General features: G+C 46.7%; 1 protein-coding gene across 5 annotated transcripts in view; it reads right to left on the minus strand.

Annotated features, from left to right (window-relative positions):
- SPATA9 (spermatogenesis associated 9) overlaps nucleotides 1-21,019 on the minus strand; it is a 69,375-nt gene that overhangs the window by 5,941 nt on the left and 42,415 nt on the right. For all 5 annotated transcript variants that reach the window (XM_051854013.2, XM_051854012.2, XM_051854010.2 and 2 more), the window contains one exon: nucleotides 17,354-17,581. In XM_051854013.2, coding sequence (XP_051709973.1) covers nucleotides 17,354-17,581 — 228 coding nt within the window. The remainder of the gene's footprint in view (nucleotides 1-17,353; nucleotides 17,582-21,019) is intronic.

Consider the following 21,019-nt stretch of genomic DNA (forward strand, 5'->3'; position numbering starts at 1 on the left):
GGAAGCACTTCCAGGAAATGAAGCAGCTGCTCTTTTTTTCCCCCCTTCTTGGCTAGAAGAATGAAAATGATTGTATGCTCTTGAATCTATTAGGAGACAAACATCCTGGCACACAGCAGCCTGTCTAGGAGGGGGAAAAAACAAAGCTGCAGGTGCACGCCCACACACTGCCCTTCTGGCAGAGTGAAGTCTTGAGTTGCTGGCTACACGAAGGCACAGAGCATCGGGCGGCTGCGCCTCCAAGTAAAAGGGCTGGATGCGTGAGCGATTACCCTGGGTCTAGCTCACTACATTGCTGTCTCAGATTCGGTCCTTCACCTAAAAGGACTTCAAACTGTTCAGTCTCAAAATTCTGCGTCTGAACTATGTTCGGCATCTGAACAATTAAGACGGTGTATTGCCTAAGGGTCACCCTGTCACTATTTTAATGCCTTTAATACATACTTTCTATTCCTGTAACAAATCATCCTTTCAGAAAAACATGCTGCTTCCAGAATGTATGTGGTTACTGGCAAGTAGCCATTTTTCAATTTTATGACTCACTTGCAAACCCATCTTTTTCATATTATAAGCCTCCCTGTTTCAGTTTTGGCATGCGTTGAGCGGGAATCTTGTATGGTTAAAAAAACAAAAACTGAGATAAATAAACGAGAGAAATCTGGTAAATGGGAGTCTTTATTTGGATTGTCTTGGCCTCTTTCGATATTTTCAACTTAACCTTGTTCTATTAATTTCAGTTCATTTGCATATTCGAGTGAAAAATATCTTGGTCTCAATGTTACGTCCATGTATTTTCTTTTTCAGTTTGGTAATGTTAACTTGTAAAACATGGATCTTTGAAGATTAAAAACATTTCAACTTTTAGCTAAACTTCCACACAATTTTTGACTGCCTCATCTCATAAGGAAGTATCTATGTTCATCTTTTTTCACTAATAATAAAATAAATCTCCCCAAAAACCAACTACAAACAGTTCAGAAAATAAAGATCTGCTTACACAAGGGCACTGCAAAACACTGGTGGAAGATGGAGTTAAATTATCAATTTATTTTGGCGCAAACTCGGAAATCTATGTATAATCGTGGAAAATGTATATTAAGAAAAGATATGCATGGATTTCAAAAATTGTTTTGCACCAGACTAAACATCTGTGAATTCCATTTTCCACAAACGTTGTGTGGAACGTTCTTGCACAAATGAAATTAGGCAAACCGGCGGGTGCTGGACCTGGAGGCTGGAGAGCTAGGGGACCACGTTGGTGCAGGCTGTCCACAGCCACCTTGAGCAGGGAGGGGCACCAGGACAGTCGGAGAGGAAACTCTTGCTCCCTGATTCAGCAAGAACCACGGCAGGAGACCGGCTGCTCCCACACAGGCGCATCCGCAAGACCTTCACAACGCTGTCTGTACTCAGGAGGATGCGGTCCAAACCCCTGTGTTGACATCCCAAGGGGGCGTTCTTGAGAAAGCCTTGAGAGGGGTGGTCCCCATCTCTTAGCCACACTGGAGAAGCCCGCCTTCAGAGCCCAGCACTTCCGCTTTCTAGGAACTGTCCTCTTCTCCCAGGCCTGGATGGCTGCAGCCCAGTCAACCCTGAGCCAGCCCCACAAGGGCTCACGGAAGCTCCTGATATCTGTGAGGCTTGCAGATGAAACCTCCAACAGACTCTCCGCGGGAGGGTTGGCCGCGAGGAAGAAACTTGGCTGACTTTCGTCTTTACCCCATGGACAGAGTCCACGCTCACTGGGATCCACCCAGGGCCCTGGGCCTTTGAGAGGCTGGGGGCTTCCCTCACTTGGGTCTCTCGCCCTAAACCACGCCACGGTGCCTACGCAGAGGCAAAGCAGCCATGTCCGATGCCGATGCAGGGATGATTGTGTCATCCGCATTGGAGCCGCTGAGCCGATGGCCTCGTGCGGCCTGCCAACATCAACAGCTCTGTCTAGAAGCCGGCGAGTCTTGGCTGGGGCCAGCACCGAAGCCCATTATCTAGGTCAGGGCGGTGAGGGCAGCTGCAGGCTGCACCCAGCCGGGCGGGCACAGGCACCAGACCGAGAGCACTGGGCCGGGGGTGTCAGAGACCGGGAGCACTGGGCCGGGGGTGTCAGAGACCGTCAGGAAATCCCCTCCCCCCCCCCCCACTCGCTTTCCATGGCAGAGGCCTCTTCTAGCATCCCCCATTCTCCCACCGCTGCGGCCTCAGCCCCCATACAGGCCCCAGGGCTCTGCGGAGTCGCCTGACTCAGCAGCTGCACAGCAGTGTCTCCGGCAGCAAGACGGCCGGCAGGGGGCTCTGCTGTGCCCCCTGCTCCTACGCGCGTGCGTTGCTGCGGTCTCTGTAGGTCACTGGTGTGGATCAGGTTCTGGGTAGCTCATGCTTGGCACATTTCCCACGTGCTCAGACACACGGGAGCCGCTCGAGAGCTGAGTGTGCAAGCAGAAAAGCGGCCTTGTCCAGAGAGCCCCCAGGCCAGCCTCGGTTCCCTGAGTCTCCCAAGGGGACCACACCAGGTCACAGGCCGAATGGCCGGTCCTGCAAGGGCCCCCCTGTTTCCGGGTTCCTGCACGACCTAATCTGTCTCCCTGCTACTCGCAGCCAAGAGAGAATACACTGGAATTACGACGCTCTTGTAATATGACATGAGAGACTTACAGTGCTCCAGGTATAAATGCGTCATTCCAACATTCATCACCCGCACATCAGTGACAAGACACAGCACACCACGAGGAGCTTGGGAACAGGCCAAGCTGCTTCATGCCTTCAGACAAGCCGGCCAGGCCACTGAGCGCCCCCACAGCTAAGCTTGGGTAAAGTGGTACCCTCCACGCAGCCACAATCACATCCAGCAGACTGCCCACAGCCAGGCTGGCTTTCACGCCTTCCACTTCCCCCACACGCGGACTCCGCCTTGACACACGCAGCCCATGAGCCGGAATGTGCTCTCAGAAGCCTCTTCTCCCGGCTGTGGCACCAGGGCACGCGCCAACTGCGGGCCAGCCCGTTGACCTGGGTTGAGGTTCCAGGCCCAAGTCTCTTTTTTAAAAAAGATTCATTTATTTATTTCAAAGGCAGAGCTTTAGAGAGAGGGAGACGGAGACAGAGAGAGAGAGAGAGAGAGATTCCATTCACTGGTTCACTCCCCAAATGACCACAATGGCCAGGTCTGGGCCATGCCGAATCCAGGAGCCATGAGCTTCTTGCAGGTCTTCCAAGTGGGTAGCAGGGGGCCCAGGCACTTGGGCCATCTTTGGCTGCTTTTCCCAGGCCATAGCAGAGAGTTGGATGGGAAGTGGAGCAGCTGGGACTCAAACTGGTGCCCACATGGGATGCTGGCACTGCAGGCTGAGGCAGAGCTACAACTCCAGTGGCCTGGGTCTCCACCAGCTGCAGCCATCCATGCAGGGAGAAGGTAGGGGGGCTGGACTCCCCTGGAGGCTGGGATTCTCCCAGGAGAGATTAGCTCTCAGGATTGCAGCTGTGGCCGGCGCTGTGGTATAATGGGTTAACTCCCTGGCCTGAAGACAGTATCCCATATGGGTGCTGGTTCAAGACCCGGCTGTTCCAGTTCCCATCCAGCTCTCTGCTGTGGCCTGGGAAAGCAGTAGAAGATGGTCCAAGTCCTTGGGCCCCTGCACCCACGTGGGAGACCTGGAAGAAGCTCCTGGCTCCTGGCTTTGGATCCACACAGCTCCGGCTGTCGCAGCCAATGGGGAGTGAACCATTGGATGGAAGACTCCCCCGCCCCCGCCTCTCCTCTTTCTATGTAAATATGACTTTCAAATAATAAATAAATCTTAAAAAAAGATTGCAGCTGGTAAAGGGACCTGAACTTACCCAGCAGGCTAAAGCAGCAGCCCTAAGCGGAAGCCACACAGAGAGTGGCCCCAGGTTGCTGATGGCCCTGGAGCAAGAGCAGAACCCGCAGAAAGGACAGTAAGCACTACCAGGTCACAAGGGAGCTCCACTTAACACTGCAACAACATCAAGTCTGCTGAAGACGTTTCAGTTAAAATAAAATTATAAAACATAAGGAGGGGCCTCTGTTGTGGCACAGGCTAAGCTACAACCTGTGACAGCAGCACCCCATGTTGGAGTGCTGGCTTGCGTCCTGGTGGCTTGCTTCTGACCCAGTTTCCCACCGATATGCCTAGGAAAGCAGTGGCTGACGGCCCAAGTACTTGGGTCCCTGTCCCTACGCGGGAGACCTGGATGGAGTTCCTGGCTCCTGGCTTTGGACAGGCCCAGCTCTGGTTATGCAGCCACTGAACCAGTGGATGCAAGATCTCTTTCTCGATCAGTCGCTCTGCCTTTCACATAAATAAATAAATAAATATTTTTTTAAAGCACGAGGAAATTACCTGCCGGGAGTCAGACGCAAGATGAATCACCCGTGTCAGAAACACTAGGCATCCCTCAAACCTCTCAAGGAACGATCCCTGAAAACAGCACACAGGGAAGAAGATGGGAGGTGTCCCCTGGGCAGGGCGGGAGGGTTGCACGCACCTCCCCTGCAGGGGAGAACCGCATTTCCAGGAGACGGAGGAGCGGAAAGTTTGGGCGAGGAAGTCCGGGCACGGAGGCTCCGGAAGCCAGCAGAGAGAGGGAGCAGCAGGGCGCCCCGCAGTGCCCGCCCCAGCTCCCCGCCTGGGGAGGCTCTTTCGCCAGGAAACTCAGTGGAAAGCTCCGTGAGCTCCATCATTACAGCAGACCGGCAGCCCTAACCAGGGGAGCATCCCTAACCATAGTCTTCCCTGGCTTTAAACCAGCCTAGGAAACGGACTGTGACTACTTTGCTCCACAAAGGTAACCCACGTAGCCTCTGTCCAGCCCCAAAGCCCCGGACCCAAGCTGCTGGGTCCACTCCATTCTGTCCTAGCGGACAGCAAGCAGTCCCACGCCTATCAGACGCCCTCTGAACAAGAGCCAAGGCTCATTACAAGGCCGCGAGCAGGCCCCTTTGTATCCCGCGGCAGAGGAATTACTGCGCACAAGTCCCGGCGCCTTGCTCACTTGCTCCATGCAATTCTAGGGACATTCCCCTCTGCTGCTGGGGGCTTGTGGCCAGTAGCAGCCAAGGCACAAGCCCAGAGGACCGGATATAAGGAAGTCCCGTTCTGCATCTCTTAGCATGGGGTGCTGGGTGCCAGGCACAAGCCCCAGCACCACTTCTACACGCCCTCTGGGACTGTGGCTGTTGGTGCTGCAACCCTGGAGTAACGCACACGCACCTGTGGGACCTAGAGGGCGCTGTCTGCATCCCTCTGTGCCAGGCAATCCGTAAGGCCTGGCATCACTGGCATATGCACTGTGATACCTGGGTGAGGACCCCACTGGCTCCTGCAGCTCTGAGACTGGGACTGTTGGACACCTGCATGGCCCCCCGCACTCCACTGTGGGGCCTATGGGACGCCCTGCCTGCAATCCACTGCCCTAAGCCTACACCTGCTGCCACACAATCCCCAATAAAACATGTGACCACCACGTGGGACCTGGGCACAGTACCCTCCCTGTCCTGCAGCTCTGGGACTGGGGCTGTTGGAGCCCTATTCCACAGTCACCTGAGTTTACCTGTGTGATCTATCCCAATTGCATCCTGCAGTTCTAGGTCTGTGATTATTTGTCCTACAAGTCCTAGGAAACAATGTGCTTGCCTGTGGGGCTGGGGAAGGCCCCATCTGCATACAACTGGCCCAGCCTCATAAAGGCTAATGCACAACCCCCAGCATAACCAGTGATCAACCTACAGAAGGTGGGCAAGGTACCCTCCAGTCTTGCAGTTCTGAGACAGGGACTTTTGGAGCTATATTTCACATGGTCACCTGAGTTCTCCCTGTGGCATGTGGGGAAGGCCCCATCTGCTGTCCACTGCTCCAGCCCCAAGCCTGGCAGTGCACAGTCCCCAGCACAGCCTGTGTGTGAAACATGAGATCTGGCTAAGATTGCCACTGCATCCTGCAGCTCCGGGTCTGAGGGTATTGGTTCTACAAGTAGTGGGAACACACGTGCTGGCTCTGTGGGCGTGGGGGAGACTCTACTCCATTCCATTGCTATAGCCCCACAGTCGCATAACCTGTGCTTTTCAGGTGGCACCTGGACAAGGCCCCCTTCCTGCCCTGCAGCTCCGGGACTGCAATTATTAATACTGCATCCCTCACACTGGGACCCATCCGTTAGGACCCAGAGAAGACCCTACCTGCACGCCATGCTCCAGGCCCGCACTTGCCAGTGCACAATCCCCAACATGACCTGTATTCACCCTGCTGGACTCAAGCAAGGCCTCTTCCATAAACCCCAGTGCTGGGACCAGAGCTCTGGGTGCTGTAAGTCCCATCACCACCCATGTCCACCAAGCAGGATCCTGGATAGGTTTTATCCTCATCACACAATTCCAGGGTCACAGCTGTCAGTACCACAAGCCCCAGCATCATTCACAACTGCTCAATGGTCAAGGGGACAGTCCCAGCCGGCGCCGCGGCTCAATAGGCTAATCCTCCGCCTTGTGGCACCAGCACACCGGGTTCCAGTCCTGGTCAGGGCGCCGGATTCTGTCCCGGTTGCCCCTCTTGCCAGGAAGGCAGTGGAGGATGGCCCAAGTGCTTGGGCCCTGCACCCCATGGGAGACCAGGATAAGCACCTGGCTCCTGGCTTCGGATAGGCGCGGTAGCCATTGGAGGGTGAACCAACGGCAAAGGAAGACCTTTCTCTCTGTCTCTCTCTCTCACTGTCCACTCTGCCTGTCCAAAAAAAAAAAAAAAAAAAAAGACACACACACACAAAGGGGACAGTCCCGCAGCACCAGGAATGGGACCACAGCCATGGCAATGCTAGCGTGACTGACACCCAACTTCCTGGAGACTGAAGACAACATTTGGAAGCCTACCTCCACTTCAAAGTCACACTACTACCTCCACTAATAGCTGCAAACTAATGCCTTTGATTATGGCTGAAGAAATCAGAGTTTTCACATCTATGCTCACCAAGAACCAGTGCCATAGCAACTACCTACCTGACACCCTGCATTTCAGCTACACAAAAAAGTGTTCTCCAGTGGTAGCTACTCCAGAGAGAAGGAACAGTTACAGCAGATATGCAGATGTCAGCATGAGGTCACAGGAAACGTCAAGAGGCAAGGAAGCATGCCACCTCCAAAAGAACACAGCAGCTCTCCAGAAAGAGACCCTGATCTGAAGAATGGCTGTGACGTGCCTGAAAAAGAATTCAAATAGTGATCCTAGGGAAATCCAATGGGAGGCAAGAAGATATAGACAATTCGATAAAATGAAGAAAACTATGCATGATACAGATTAGAAATTCAACAACACAATATAAATAAGTAAAAAGAACCAAACAGAAATTTTGGAGCTGAAAGGTTCAATCAGTGAAATTTCAAGAAACACAACTGAGCTTCAGTAACAGAATTTACCAAGCAAAAGAAAGAATTCTTGATCTCAAGGACAAGACTTCTGAAATAAGCCAGTCAGAAAAAATTATAAGGGGAAAAAATGAAAAAGAATGAAGAAAGCCTATGAGATATGGGCTACGATTAAGTGAACAAATATTCATATTTTAGGGATTGTTGAAGAAGAAAACATGGAAAAAGACATTGAGAACATGAAATAATAGTTGAAAACTTCCAAAGTCTAAAAAGAGATATGGACATCCAGATAAAGAAAGCTCAAAGGGGCGGGTGCTGTGGCTCACTTGGTTAATCCTCCGCCTGTGGCGGTGGCATCCCGGTCACTCCTCTTCCAGTCCAGCTCTCTGCCCAGGAGGGCAGTAGAAGATGGCCCAAGTGCTTGGGCCCCTGCACCTGCACGGGAGACCAGGAGAAGCACCTGGCTCCTGGCTTCGGATTGGCGCAGTGCTGGCCATAGCGGCCATTTGGGGAGTGAACCAATGGAAGGAAGACCTTACTCTCTGTCTCTCTCTCTCACTGTCTACAACTCCACCTGTCAACAATTTTTAAAAAATTAAAAAAAGAAAAAAAAGAAAAGCTCAAAGGATGCCAACCAAACCAACCAAAAAAGACCTTTCCAAGGTATGTTATAGTCAAATCGTGAAAAGTTAAGGACAAAGAGAGAATCCTAAAGACAGTGAGAGAAAAACATCAAATCACATATAAAGGAAAACCCATTGAATAACAGTAGACTTCCTGGCAGAAACCCTATAGGTCAGAAGAGAATGAGATGATATATTTAAAGTCTTGAGAGAAAAAAACTTCCAACCAAGAACATTATATCTACTGGAGCTATGCTTTAGATGTAAAGCATAGGCCGGCGCCACGGCTCACTAGGCTAATCCTCTGCCTTGCTGCACCAGCACACCAGGTTCTAGTCCCGGTCGGGGCGCTGGATTCTGTCCCGGTTGCCCCTCTTCCAGGCCAGCTCTCTGCTGTGGCCAGGGAGTGCAGTGGAGGATGGCCCAAGTACTTGGGCCCTGCACCCCAATGGAGACCAGGATAAGTACCTGGTTCCTGGCTTCGGATCAGCGCGGTGCACTGGCCGCGGCGGCCATTGGAGGGTGAACCAACAGCAAAAAAGGAAGACCTTTCTCTCTGTCTCTCTCTTTCTCACTGTCCACTCTGCCTGTCAAAAATAAATAAATAAATAAATAAATAAATAAATAAAGTACCTCCAAGGCCATCAAAACTGAGACAATTCATCACCACCAGACTAGCCTTACATGAAATCCTGAAGGAAGTCCTACATTCGAGATAAGCAACATGGAGCTGGCACTGTGGTGTAGCAGGTTAAGTCTGCACCTGCAGCGCTGGCATCCCTTATTGGTGCGAGTCCCAGCTGCTCCACTTCCAATCCAGCTCCCTGCTAATGTGCCTGGGAAAGCAGCAGCAGATGACCCAAGTACCTGGGCCCCTGCAATGCACATGGGAGTCCTGACTTGTCCAGCCCTTTACTGGAAGCTCCTGACTCTTGGTTTTGGCTTGACCCAGCCTTAGCCATTGTGGCCATTTAGGTAATGAAACAGTAGATTGACGATTTCTCTCTCTCTCTCTCCTCTCTGTACCTCTGCCTTTCAAATAAACAAATAATTTTTTTTAAAAAAAGAATAGAACCATCATGAAAACACATAACAATACACAAAACTAACACAGCAGATGTACAAAAGGGGAAGAGAAGGGAATCCACCCTTATCATGGTGCAAAGCTACCAAAACACGAAGATAAATAAGAGAGGCAAAAAGAAGCAGCAAATATATAAAACAATCAGTAAGCAAGCAACAAAATGACAGAAACTGGTTTTATCTATCAATATTAACCTTGAATGTAAATTGATTAAAGTCCCCAGTCAAAATATATTGTGGGCCAAATTTGGTGGGGGGAGGCATAAGACCCAGCTATATGCTATCTATAAGAAACTTAGATCACAGGTAAAGAAACATATCAACTGAGAGTAAAGGGCTGGACAAAGATATACCAGGGAAATGGAAACAAAACACAAATGCCAGCAGCTATGTTCTTAACAGATAAGACAGACTTTAAATCAAAAACTGTAAAAAGAGATGAAGAAGGACATTATATATTGATGAGATGATTAATTCAGCAATATGATATATCAGAAATATATATGGACCCAACGCAAGATTTTTAGACAAATAATATTAGATCTAAAAGGAGAGGTAAACACTAATACAGTAACAGTGAGGGACCTCAAACCTACCATCATCAATGAATAGATCATACAGACAGAAAACCGATACAGATACATCATGGTTGAAACAATAGCATAGAGCAAATGGACCTAACAGATATCTACAAATATTTCGCCCAACAGCTACAGAATAGATATTCTTCTCATCTGCGCATGGCATGCTTTTTAAGATAGACCATATATTAGACCACAAATCAAGTCTTGGTAAATTTTTAAAAATTGAAATCATACCATCTATCTTCTTAGACTCCAAGAGAATAAAATTAGAAATCAATAACAAGAACAAAAGAAAATTCACGAAATTGAACAAAATGTTCCTGAATGGCCAATGGATCACTGAAGAAATTAAAAAACAAAACAAAATAATTTCTTGAAACAAATGAAAATGAAAGCACAGGGCCGGAGTTGTGGCACAGCAGGTAAAGACACCAGCTGCAGTGCCAGCATCCCATATGGGCGCTGGTTCTAGTCTCGACTGCTCCACTTCCCATCCAGCTCTCTGCTATGGCCTAGGAAAGCAGTAGAAGATAGGCCAAGTCCTTGGGCCCCTGCACCCGTGTAGGAGACCCAAAAGAAGCTCCAGGCTCCTAGCTTTGGATCAGTGCAGCTCTGGCCACTGCGGCTATTTGGGGAGTGAACCAACGGATGAAAGAATTCTCTCTCTCTGTCTCTCTCTCTCTCTCTCTCTGCCTCTCCTTCTCTCTGTGTAACTCACTTTCAAACAAATAAATAAATATTAAAAAAAGAAAATGAAAGCACAATATATCAAAATCTGCGAGATATAGCAAAAGCAGTATTAAGAGGGAAGTTCACAACAATAAGCATGTAAATATTAAAAAAATGAAAGATCTCTGACAGTCTAATGATACATATCAAGGACTTAAAAAGCAAGTACAAACCAAACCCAAAATAAGCAGGAGGCAAGAAATAAGAAGAACCAGAGCAGAAATAAATGAAATTGAAACTAAAAAGTCAGTACAAAAGATCAACAAAAGGAAAGTTGTTTTTGAAAAGATACACAGATAAACACTCAGCAAAGAAAACATTTAACAAAGAGAAAAAACTTCAAATGAAGAAGGAGACATTATAACTGATGCCACAGAAATACAAAGGTCCCCAAGAAACTAGAAATATAAAGGTTCATAAGAAACTACTATGAACAACTATATGCTAACAAATTGAAAAACCTCTAAAAAGTGAAAGACTTCTGGATCCATACAACCTACCAAGATTAAATTAAAAAGATACATAGAGTATAAATAGATTTTTAACAAGTAATGAGATTGAAGCAATAATTAAAAGTTTCATATGAAAGAAAACTCCAGGATCTGATAGCTTTACAATTGCATTCTGCAAACAATTTAAAGAGGAACTAACTCCAATGCTTTTCACGTTATTGCAAAATATTGAAAACGATGGAACTCTGCCAAACTCTTATGAGGTCAGCCTTACTCTGACACCAAAACCAAAGACAGAACACAAAAAGAAGACTACAGACCAATATCCTTGAGAATATAGAGACAAAATTCTCAACAAAATAGTAGGAAACTGAATCTGACTCTGTATCAAAGAGATCATGCATCAGGATTAGGTGGGAATGATCCCAAGGATACAAGGATGGTTCAACCTTCACAAATCAGTAGACATCATAAATCACACCAGCAGAATGAAGAGCAAACACCATGTGATCATCTCAACAGGATGCGGAAAACACACTTGATAAGATGCAACATCCCTTCATGATAAAGACCCTCAACAAATTAGGCACAGAAGGAACATACCTCAAAATTATAAGGATATACATGACAAATCCACAGCCAATGTCGTAGCAAGTGGGGAAACACTGAGAGCATTTCCTCTCAGATACAGAACAAGATGGGGATAGCCACTCTCACTGCTCTTATTCAATACTATATTGGAAGCATCAGCAAGAGCAGTTATGGAAGAGACAGAAATAAAGGCATCAAAATTGGAAAACAGGAAATCAAAATAGTCATGTTTGCAGATGACATAATTTTGTAGGTGGAGAAACCTAAACACTCCACTGGAAAACTGTTGGTACTGATAAACCAATTCAGCAAAATTGCTGCGTACAAAATCAACAAAAGCCCAGCATTTTTACATGCTAATAATGGTCCTACTGAAAGAGAAATCAAGAAAGTAATACCATTCACAATAGCTACTAAAAATTTAAATATTTAGGACTAAATTTAACCAACAAACAGAAAGATCTCTATGATGAAAGTTATAAAACTTTCAAGGACACACACAATAAATCAAGGACATAAAAAATGGAAAGATATTCCTTGTTCCTACTAGAAGAATTAATATAGTTAAAAATGTTGATACTGCCTAAAGCAATCTATAGATTCAATGCAATCCCTACCAAAATAATGATGTACTTAACATAATCAGAAACAACGATCCTAAAATTCACATGGAATCACAACAGACCCAGAATAGCCACAGTTATCTTAAATAAATAAATTAAAATCAAGCTGGAGGCATCACAGCATCTGATTTTAAAGCATACTACAAAATTATAGTAATTAAAATTGCATGGTACTGGCATAAATACAGACACACAGATTATAAAAGCAGAAGAGAAAGCCCAGAAGTTAATCCACGTACATACAGCCAACTGAGTTTGGATAAAGGATAAAAGTGCCAAGAATATATGTTGGAGAAAGGATATTCTTTTCTCTTTTTTTTAATAAAGATTTTATTTATTTATTTGAGAGGTAGAGTTACAGAAAGTGAGAGGGAAAGTCAGAGAGAAAGGTCTCCTGTCTGCTGGTTCACTCCCCAAATGGCCACAACAGCTGGAGCTGCGCCAATCTGAAGCCAGGAGCCAGGTGCTTCTTCCGGGTTTCCCACACAGGTGCAGGGGCCCAAGGACTTGGGCCATTTTCTACTGCTTTCCCAGGCCATAGCAGAGAGCTGGACTGGAAGAGGAGCAGCTGGGACTAGAACTGGTGCCCATATGGGATGCCGACACCGCAGGCAGAGGATTAACCTACTGTGCCACAGCGGCAGGCCCGAAAGGATATTCTTTTCAATAAATGGTGCTGGGGAACTGGATATACACATGTAGAAGAATGAAATTAGAATCCTACCTCTCACCATATACAAAATCCCCTCCAGATGGAGGAATGAGCTAAACGTAGAACCTGAAACTATGAAATTGCTAGAAGACAGAAGCAGTGCAAGATACCGATATAGACAATGATTTCTGTTGGGGAAGACCCCAAAAGCATGGCAACAAAAGCAAAGCTAGACAAATGGGATTACAGTAAACTCAGCAGCTTCTGCACAGCCAAGGGAACAATCAACAGAGCCAAGAGACATGCAACAGAATGAGAGAAAATATTTGCAAGCTACTTATCCAACCAAGGATTAATATCCAGAAACATATCGAGAACTCAAAAAACTCTGCAACAGGGACCGGCACGGGGGCGTAGCGGGTAAAGGCGCCGCCTGCAGTGCTGGTAACCCACATGGGAGCCAGTTCAAGTCCCAGCAGCTCCACTTCTGGTCCAGCTCTCTGCTGTGGCCCGGGAAAGCAGTGGAGGATGGCCCAAGTGCGTGGGCCCCTGCACCCGCATGGGAGACCTGGAAGAAGCTCCTGGCTCCTGGCTTCAGATCAGCACAGCTCCCCTTGCAGCCAACAGGGGAGAGAACCAGCAGGTGGAGGACCTCTCTCTCTGTCTCTCTTTCTCTGCTTCTCCTTCTCTCTGTGTGTAACTCTGACTTTCAAATAAACAAATCTTTTTTAAAAAAAAAAGATGAAATAAAAGGTTTCTTTTAAAACAATGAATGGAGACCATACACAAATAAGTGAACTCATGTGCCATGTAATGACGCCTTGGTCGAGGACAGTCCACCTGAGTGACTGTGGTCCCTGCCCAGTGACGTCACAGCGTGTGTAAGTGCACTCTGATGACAGAGTTACCTAACCATGCAGCTCTCAGAACAGACCACCATCACTGAACAGCGTGTGACTGCCTGTCTCCAATGTTAAAAGAGATCTGTTTTAAAAGATTTGGTTTAAAATGTGATGTAAAAGAGGCTCCGGCCTTGTGGCACAGTGGGTTAAGCCACCTCCGGCAATGTTGACATCCCACATCCAAGTTCTGGATTGAGCCCAGGTGCTCCACTTCAGATCCAGCCCCCTGCTAACGCACCTGGATGGCAGCAGAAGATGACCCAAGTCCTTGGGCCCCTGCCACCCATGTGAGAGACCCAGGGCACAGTAAGCTAAGCTTCCAGCATCCCATATGGGTGCCCGATTCTAATGCTGGCTGCTCCTCTTCCAATCCAGCTCTCTGCTATGGCCTGGGAAAGCAGCAGAAGATGGCCCAAGTGCTTGGACCTCCACACCTGCATGGGAGACCAGGAAGAAGCTCCTGGTTCCTGGCTTTGGATTGGCTCAGCTGTAGCCATTGAAGCCACTTGAGGAGTGAAAAAGCAGATGGAAGACCTTTCTCTCTTGTCTCTCCCTCTCTGCTATAACTCTGCCTCTCAAATAAATAAAATCTTAAAAAAAAAACCTCATTGAAAATCAAGACAAAAAAACAAATACATCGTATATATATGTGTATTAATATATACACATATAAAGCCTCTTATATAATATATATTATATAATATATTGTATATATCCTCTCCTTACTGGAGAAAACGAAACATAGAACTTCAACTGAAAGATTCTTCTCCCTGCCACTGAGTTTCGGTGAGTGTCGGGAGACTACTATGCACAGTGGACTTCCCTCGTTCCAGTACAGAGCAGCTCTTCTGAGCAAAGGACGTACTGAGAAAGCAAACAGCCATGGGAACCAGAGACTGTGCCCACCTGGGAGAGACTGAGAGGACTCCCCAGCCAGGTGGCACACACTGAAGGCCTGCTCCCCCACACCCCTCAGCGGTGACTGATCTCCCTCTCTCTTTGGAGAGAGGCTGGGCAGGGGGGCCCAGTGTCCCCAGGAAAAAACTGAGTCATCCAGTCTCCTGTGAGGCAACCGATCACCCACCCAGCTCCCAGGGGATGAAGTCGCATCAAGCACCACCACACACTCCTCTGCATGAGGGCTTTGCTTCGAGAAAGAACATCTGTGTCTCTGACGCTCGTGTGTGTGTGCGTGCGTGTGTGAGACTGGCAGCTAACTCCCCAGCTTGTAAGTAGTGGAAAATTCCAGATGCTTCACAGTTCTGCCTTAGCAGAGGAGCAAGAAGGAACACTCCAACATAACAGGCAGTGACTTTAAACTTGGTTTCACAGTAACTTCAGGAATACTCTTTTTAAACATGTTTTACATTTTTTCATCTACTTGAAAGAGAGGGTCATACACACACACACACACACACACACACAGATCCTCCATCTACGGGTCTTCTTACCAAATGCTCACAACAGTCAGGGTTGGGCCAGGAGCTAGGAACTCCACCTGGGTCTCCTACCTGAGTGGCAGGGACCCAAGCACTTGATCCTTCATCCACAGCCTCCCAGGAACATTAGCCAGGGGCTGAATCAGAAGCAGGGCAGCAAGAACTCAAACCAGCACATCCACAGGGGCTCCAGGCAGCCCACATGGTCTCTTCACCCCTATGAGTGTGACAGTGTAAGGAAAGAGACAGCACAGCAGGATACAGGATTCACAAAGATCCCTCAGCGGGAGCTGAAGGTGAGGCGGTTCAGTTGTATTTCTGTTCACTGTCTAAGGAAAGAGGAACAAGGCGTGTCATTCGAGGATCCAGGGATCAACACAAACCAGTTTTTACCTTCTCAGACAACAGGCATCACAAGAGAGGCTTTAGTCAATGTTGTTCTCAGATTTCTGGAAACTTCGACATCTTTGGTTAAAGAGAGACACCTCCATAATAGGTAGGTGTTGACCATGGCCAACATCTCTGCACCCTTTCCCTCAAGCACCCAGACATTTCCATCTGCCCACTTCACTCTCAGGTCCCGTGGTCCCAGAAGGACCCAAACTCCACTCCAAGGGCTGGAGCAGGGAGTGGGGTCCCAGGCCAAGTGGGTGCATCCAGTTTCCCTCATTGAGGGGTGAGCACTGCCACAGAAGAGTTTGCAGATTCTGCTGAGGGACCCCCATGTCAAGGCCTACCCTTCCTGCTGCCACTGGGCCTCGAACAGCTGTGACCAGAAGGGGAAAGCCTGTCTTGGCATGGAGCCAACACGGAGAAAGTGGAACCGAGAGCCAGAGAGAAAGCAACAGGATCCAGATGACCTGCACCCGGCGACATCTGTCATCCGAACAGCTCTGTGTTGGCTACACAAGATAACACCTCTCTGCTTGGGGCGCCACCCAGTGCAAGCCGGGTTTTCTCCCTCTCCACCAAGACAGTTTGAATGGACTCATGCTAAGTTTTGTTAGCCAGACTTGCCAGATTCTGAACGTTCTGTAGTGAAAATGTAGGATGCAGAAATGGAAAAGCCCAGAGTTTGTGCCCTAACACTTAGAAAACGAAAGCACACGAAAACAAGTTGGTTCTGAAAACATTTCAAGAGCTTTGTCCTTAACTAATCTAATGGAACCTCGATAAAACCAAGTAGAAAATGTCATTTGAAATGTACCTAGATATTGATGAGTCTATCCAAATGTATTGATAGTTAAATACACTCAATATATTGTGTCAAGCTAAGACTATCTTAGAAATGTAACAAGGGCATGAGGAGAAAGGAACGAAAGAGACTTTTAAGGCTTCGTGGGGAATTTCATTTAGGGTTGACTTAAGTGGTGATTTGCATGGTTAGGCTTAAGTTGAAGTATCTGAAATGGATAATTTGATGCAGTTCAGTAAGGTAGGCACAGACGGCAGCTAAGGCGTGGCTTAGGACACCCATATCCTATATTGGGATGCCTGGGCATGAATCTTAGCTCCCAATCCCAGCTTCCTGCTGATGTGCACCCCAGGAAGCAGCAGGTGATGGCTCAAGTACTTGGGCCTCTGCTGTCCATGTGGAAGACCCAGATTGAGTTCCTAGCCCTTGGAGAGTGAACCAGCAGATGGAAGATCTCTGTCTGTGTCTCTCTTTTTTCTCTGCCTCTCAAATAAATACATAAATGGTTTAAAAATAATAATAATAAGGTAGAAAAAAGGTCCACGGGGCCAGCGCTGTGGCGTAGTAGGTTAAGCCGCTGCCTGCAGTGCCCACATCCCATGTGGGTGCCGGTTCAAGACCTGGCTGCTCCTTTTCTGATCCAGCTCTCTGCTATGGCCCGGGAAAGCAGTAGAAGATGGCCCAAGTCCTTGGGCCCCTGCACCCACGTGGGAGACCCAGAGGAAGCTCTGACTCCTGGCTTCAGATTGGTGCAGCTCCAGCCATTGCCGCCATCTGGGGAGTGAACCAGCAGATGGAAGACCTCTCTCTCTCTCTCTCTCTCTCTGCCTCTCCTCTCTCTGTGTAACTGTGACTTTCAAATAAAATAAATAAATATTTTTTAAAAAAGAAAAGAAAAAAGTCCATATTACCTAATCTTTCAGTTACTTAAGCCAGGTCATATACTGTATTGATTAAGGCCCCACCATGCATTCCTCTTACCCAAGCTTATCTATTTCACATGTAGGATGCTCAAGCATACTGCATCTTCATTTTCCAATTTTGCAAATGCAAATCCTCTTTAAGCAAAGGAGTTCACCCCATGCCTGACGCAACACTCGCGTACCTGTGGGTTGTACAGGGGCTGCCGGGGCAGGTTCACTTCCCTCAGCAGGCGGCGGGCGATGCCCCTCAGCTCCACAAGTCTGCAGGTGAGCTGAGGCTGCAGGAGCTTGGCCATGGACTTGGAGGACCTGGAGATGCTGCTCAGCCCTCGGATCCAGGTGCCCCGATTGATCTTGGCTAACACGACTGCCATTCTGATTCTTGATGTTTTCTGCACGGGTTTTCTTTTCTAAAAAACAAGTCTTTGAAAAGTAACTGACATGTGATCGATGCCTTACTGAAATCCACTCTGGCAGAGACTGACTGGCACTGAACCACGTGGTGTGTGCTGTGCACACATGCTCAGCGGTCCCCTCCCTGCCCCTAAATCCTCACATGGAATTTATTCCCTTAGCAGAAATACCCAGAACTGAAGATGAAAGTGCTTCATTTTCTTCCCTGGATTTACATCTTTTTGCTTAATTTTGAGAGAACATTTCAAAATTAAACAAGAATTCTTATTCCAACAATAATAGATATTGAAAATCATTATGCTTTCCCAGGTTACTTTAAAATTTATTTTTCTTAAAAAGTGCTGTTTTACTACAGTTTGGCACTCATATAGGGACTCTGTAAAAATTCATATGTATATACACATATATTTCTATTTAAATACTACATAGGTATTATAGAGGTAGATAATTTTAAACCGTAATTTCTGAAATGGTAAAATCTTGACTCCCATAAATATCAAAAGGAACATGAGTCAAAATGCTAAATGTCAAAATATCCATTTAATTATTAGTTAATGAGGAAACCAGTAAGAAGTTAAAATCAACTCATTATAGAATTTTGACCTACAGAGTTATATTCCTTACTGGACAAAATCCATTGGCACTGCCAAGAATAGGAGTCATTTGCATTGCTATTTTCAGTTTCCCAAAAACTTCACATTTTTCAGTGACTAACTAGAGCACAGACATAATATATGTGACATGTATAATTTAAAGAAAAACGATACACAAACCCCATATACTACTCAATGAGCTTAAGAAACTTATTCCTAAAGCCTTCAGAAATGCTACTGATTTTCTGATGGGAAAAAAAAAAGTGTGTGGCATTACCCAAACACACGACCTGAAGGTCTTTTTCTCTGCTCTAGGAGACAGTGAACCAAGGCAAAACCACCCTCAATGCCGTCAGACTACATTCCAGGCAACAGGCAAGTGGACTTTCCATTATTCACCTGGGTAATTTTATGGGCTCTCCCGGCCTTTCAACATATAACTTGGAGTGGGGGTGCAGAGTATTGGCTAGTAACAACAAATGAGCAACTTTGGATTTCTAAACATTTATTGCATCTAAATATATAAAGACAAAATAACTTTTAAGTGCTATTTTGCTGAAGATGACTATTACACATGTCTTAAGAGGTAACACAATGCCTATTTATTTCAAACGCATCAACGTTTATCCCGGCATAAATGTTATGGCTAGTGCTTTGTCCTCAAAGTTCTTCTCTTCCTGCTCAGCATTTATCGCTGGAGACAACCCAAGTGGTCCTAGACTGCCGAGATGGATGTATTTCTGCTGCATTTGCTGTTGTGGTTTACTCGGCTAACTTCACGGAGAGAGTCCACTGGCAAACTTGTGGTCTCTGCCCCTGCAGTCAACACTAAGAGTAGAGAGTGCAATCCCAATCCCAATTGTGAGCTGCTGCACTCGCCACTTGTAATCCTGAAAGTGGTGCCTTGGGCAGGTAAGTAGGGCAAGCCAAGTAAGAGGCAGGTGCAACCACTTGTGCTTGCTATCTACTGTGGTTGTGAATTGTCTGCGGTAGCCACAGCTCCTGCACACACACACACACACACACACACACACACACGAGGCCACCGGCCTTGGGACTTCATGCTTTACTGCACTGACCCCTACAACTCCTGGGATGTGTGGGGTGGGCGGAATAAGCTAGGTTTTGCTTCTAACTACAATTTGCTTGTGTTCTCTCGCTTTAAAATTTATCACAAGGAGAGGGCCACGTTGCCAAGGCACACATTTACTAAATCCTTGTCTACTGGTTCAAGATTCTGTGTTTGGGAGACCTCTCATGTTGCAGTTGCAAAATGAGACCGTTCTGCAGTTTCCCCATACTTATTTTGTAAGTTCCCTTACAGATTCTTGATGACCTGAACATGTTTTCCTGGATTCAGTGATGTCATCCATCTCCTCGTATTAACCATCCTGATTGCTCCCCCAAACCTACACTAAATGGGTGCCTTCCACATCCCCCCTCTTTTACATCATCTCTCTACCTTACTTCTGTTAAAAATAAGGCTGTTTTTGATCATCTGTTAAGTCTCAGGTGGGGTTCACACAAGTGGGGTTGAGCAACAATAGCATTTGTTACAAACAATATATTTAATGTATATCAAGAGTTCATGGCCTTTGGGGTAGAACTCTATCTTCTGAGAAATAATCTCTTTGTTTCCTTTTAGTGCTCAAGCTGCTACAATTTGACCACTGTGCTTCCCAGCAAAGCCTTAAAAAAATTACTCTTCACTAAGTTGAAACTTTCCTGGATACCAGTGAAACAGTGGTTACTTCTGACAACAAAACATTCCTCATCACCTCTCTTTTCCCTACACAAAACCCAGGGAATCAACCCTTTGCTAAGAAGACCTCCTCCTTGCTCCTGAGAATAGTATTAAAAACAAACAAACAAACAACCCAGTGTATCCAGGCCCAGGGGTTCTTTGTGGCTGGAGGCAGGGGGGACAGGAAAGTGACAAGGAGGAGAGGCATCTGCATTCCTTTAGATGCCTTTCACTTTTACAGAGCAGTGGCCAATTTATGAAGATTTCAATTCCTCTTGCTTTTAGTAAGTTGCTTTCTAAACCAGCCCTAGTAGGAAATTTTTTTTAAGGAAGCTTTTAATGAATACAAATTTCATAGGTACAGCTTTAGGAATATAGTGGTTCTTCCCCCCATACCCACCCTCCCACCCCAACTCCCATCCCACCTCCTACTGCCTCTCCCATCCCATTCTTCATGAAGCTTCATTTTTAATTAACTTTATATACAGAAGACCAACTCTATACTAAGTAAAGATTTCCACGAAATGGTTTCTTTGAGCTATCAGTTTTTTCCCTTTTTTCTATCGACTACCCTATATATTTTCTTACCAAGCCAAGTGTGTAAATTTCAGTGTAAACCACACTTTTCCTTTTTTTGTTTTTGCATTCTTGGCCTAAGAATACTGGAACTGGTTGCACATTGTGTAAGTTTTCATAATTACTTTTTGGGATCATCATCAGAAAAGATATTTCAACCCCTTCCTCCAAACCATAACCAGCTCGGGGACTCACAAAGGAAACTGGAGGTCTCTTATGAAAAGAGACTGAGTATCAGTTTGTAAGGTTGCTTCCAGAATCCCACTCCAGATTTCTCCCTCTGGACTCACTCTCGGAATACATATTCTATTTTCCCTTTGCATTTCTTTTTTCCTAGAGCCACGCTCATTTCTTCGTCATCAGCAGTTTTCACGCTGAACTCCAATTTCTGTGACCTCAGCTTTTTACTATCCCCCATCTAGAAAACCAGCCTGTCAGCAAATCTTACTCAATTGTTTGCTCTGCAGAGTAGCAGAATCTGACCACCCTCGGGGCCTCGGGTTCTGGCAGCCACGCGGTTG

Source organism: Oryctolagus cuniculus, chromosome 14 (genome assembly GCF_964237555.1).
Source record: "Oryctolagus cuniculus chromosome 14, mOryCun1.1, whole genome shotgun sequence".
Classification (NCBI taxonomy): domain Eukaryota; kingdom Metazoa; phylum Chordata; class Mammalia; order Lagomorpha; family Leporidae; genus Oryctolagus; species Oryctolagus cuniculus.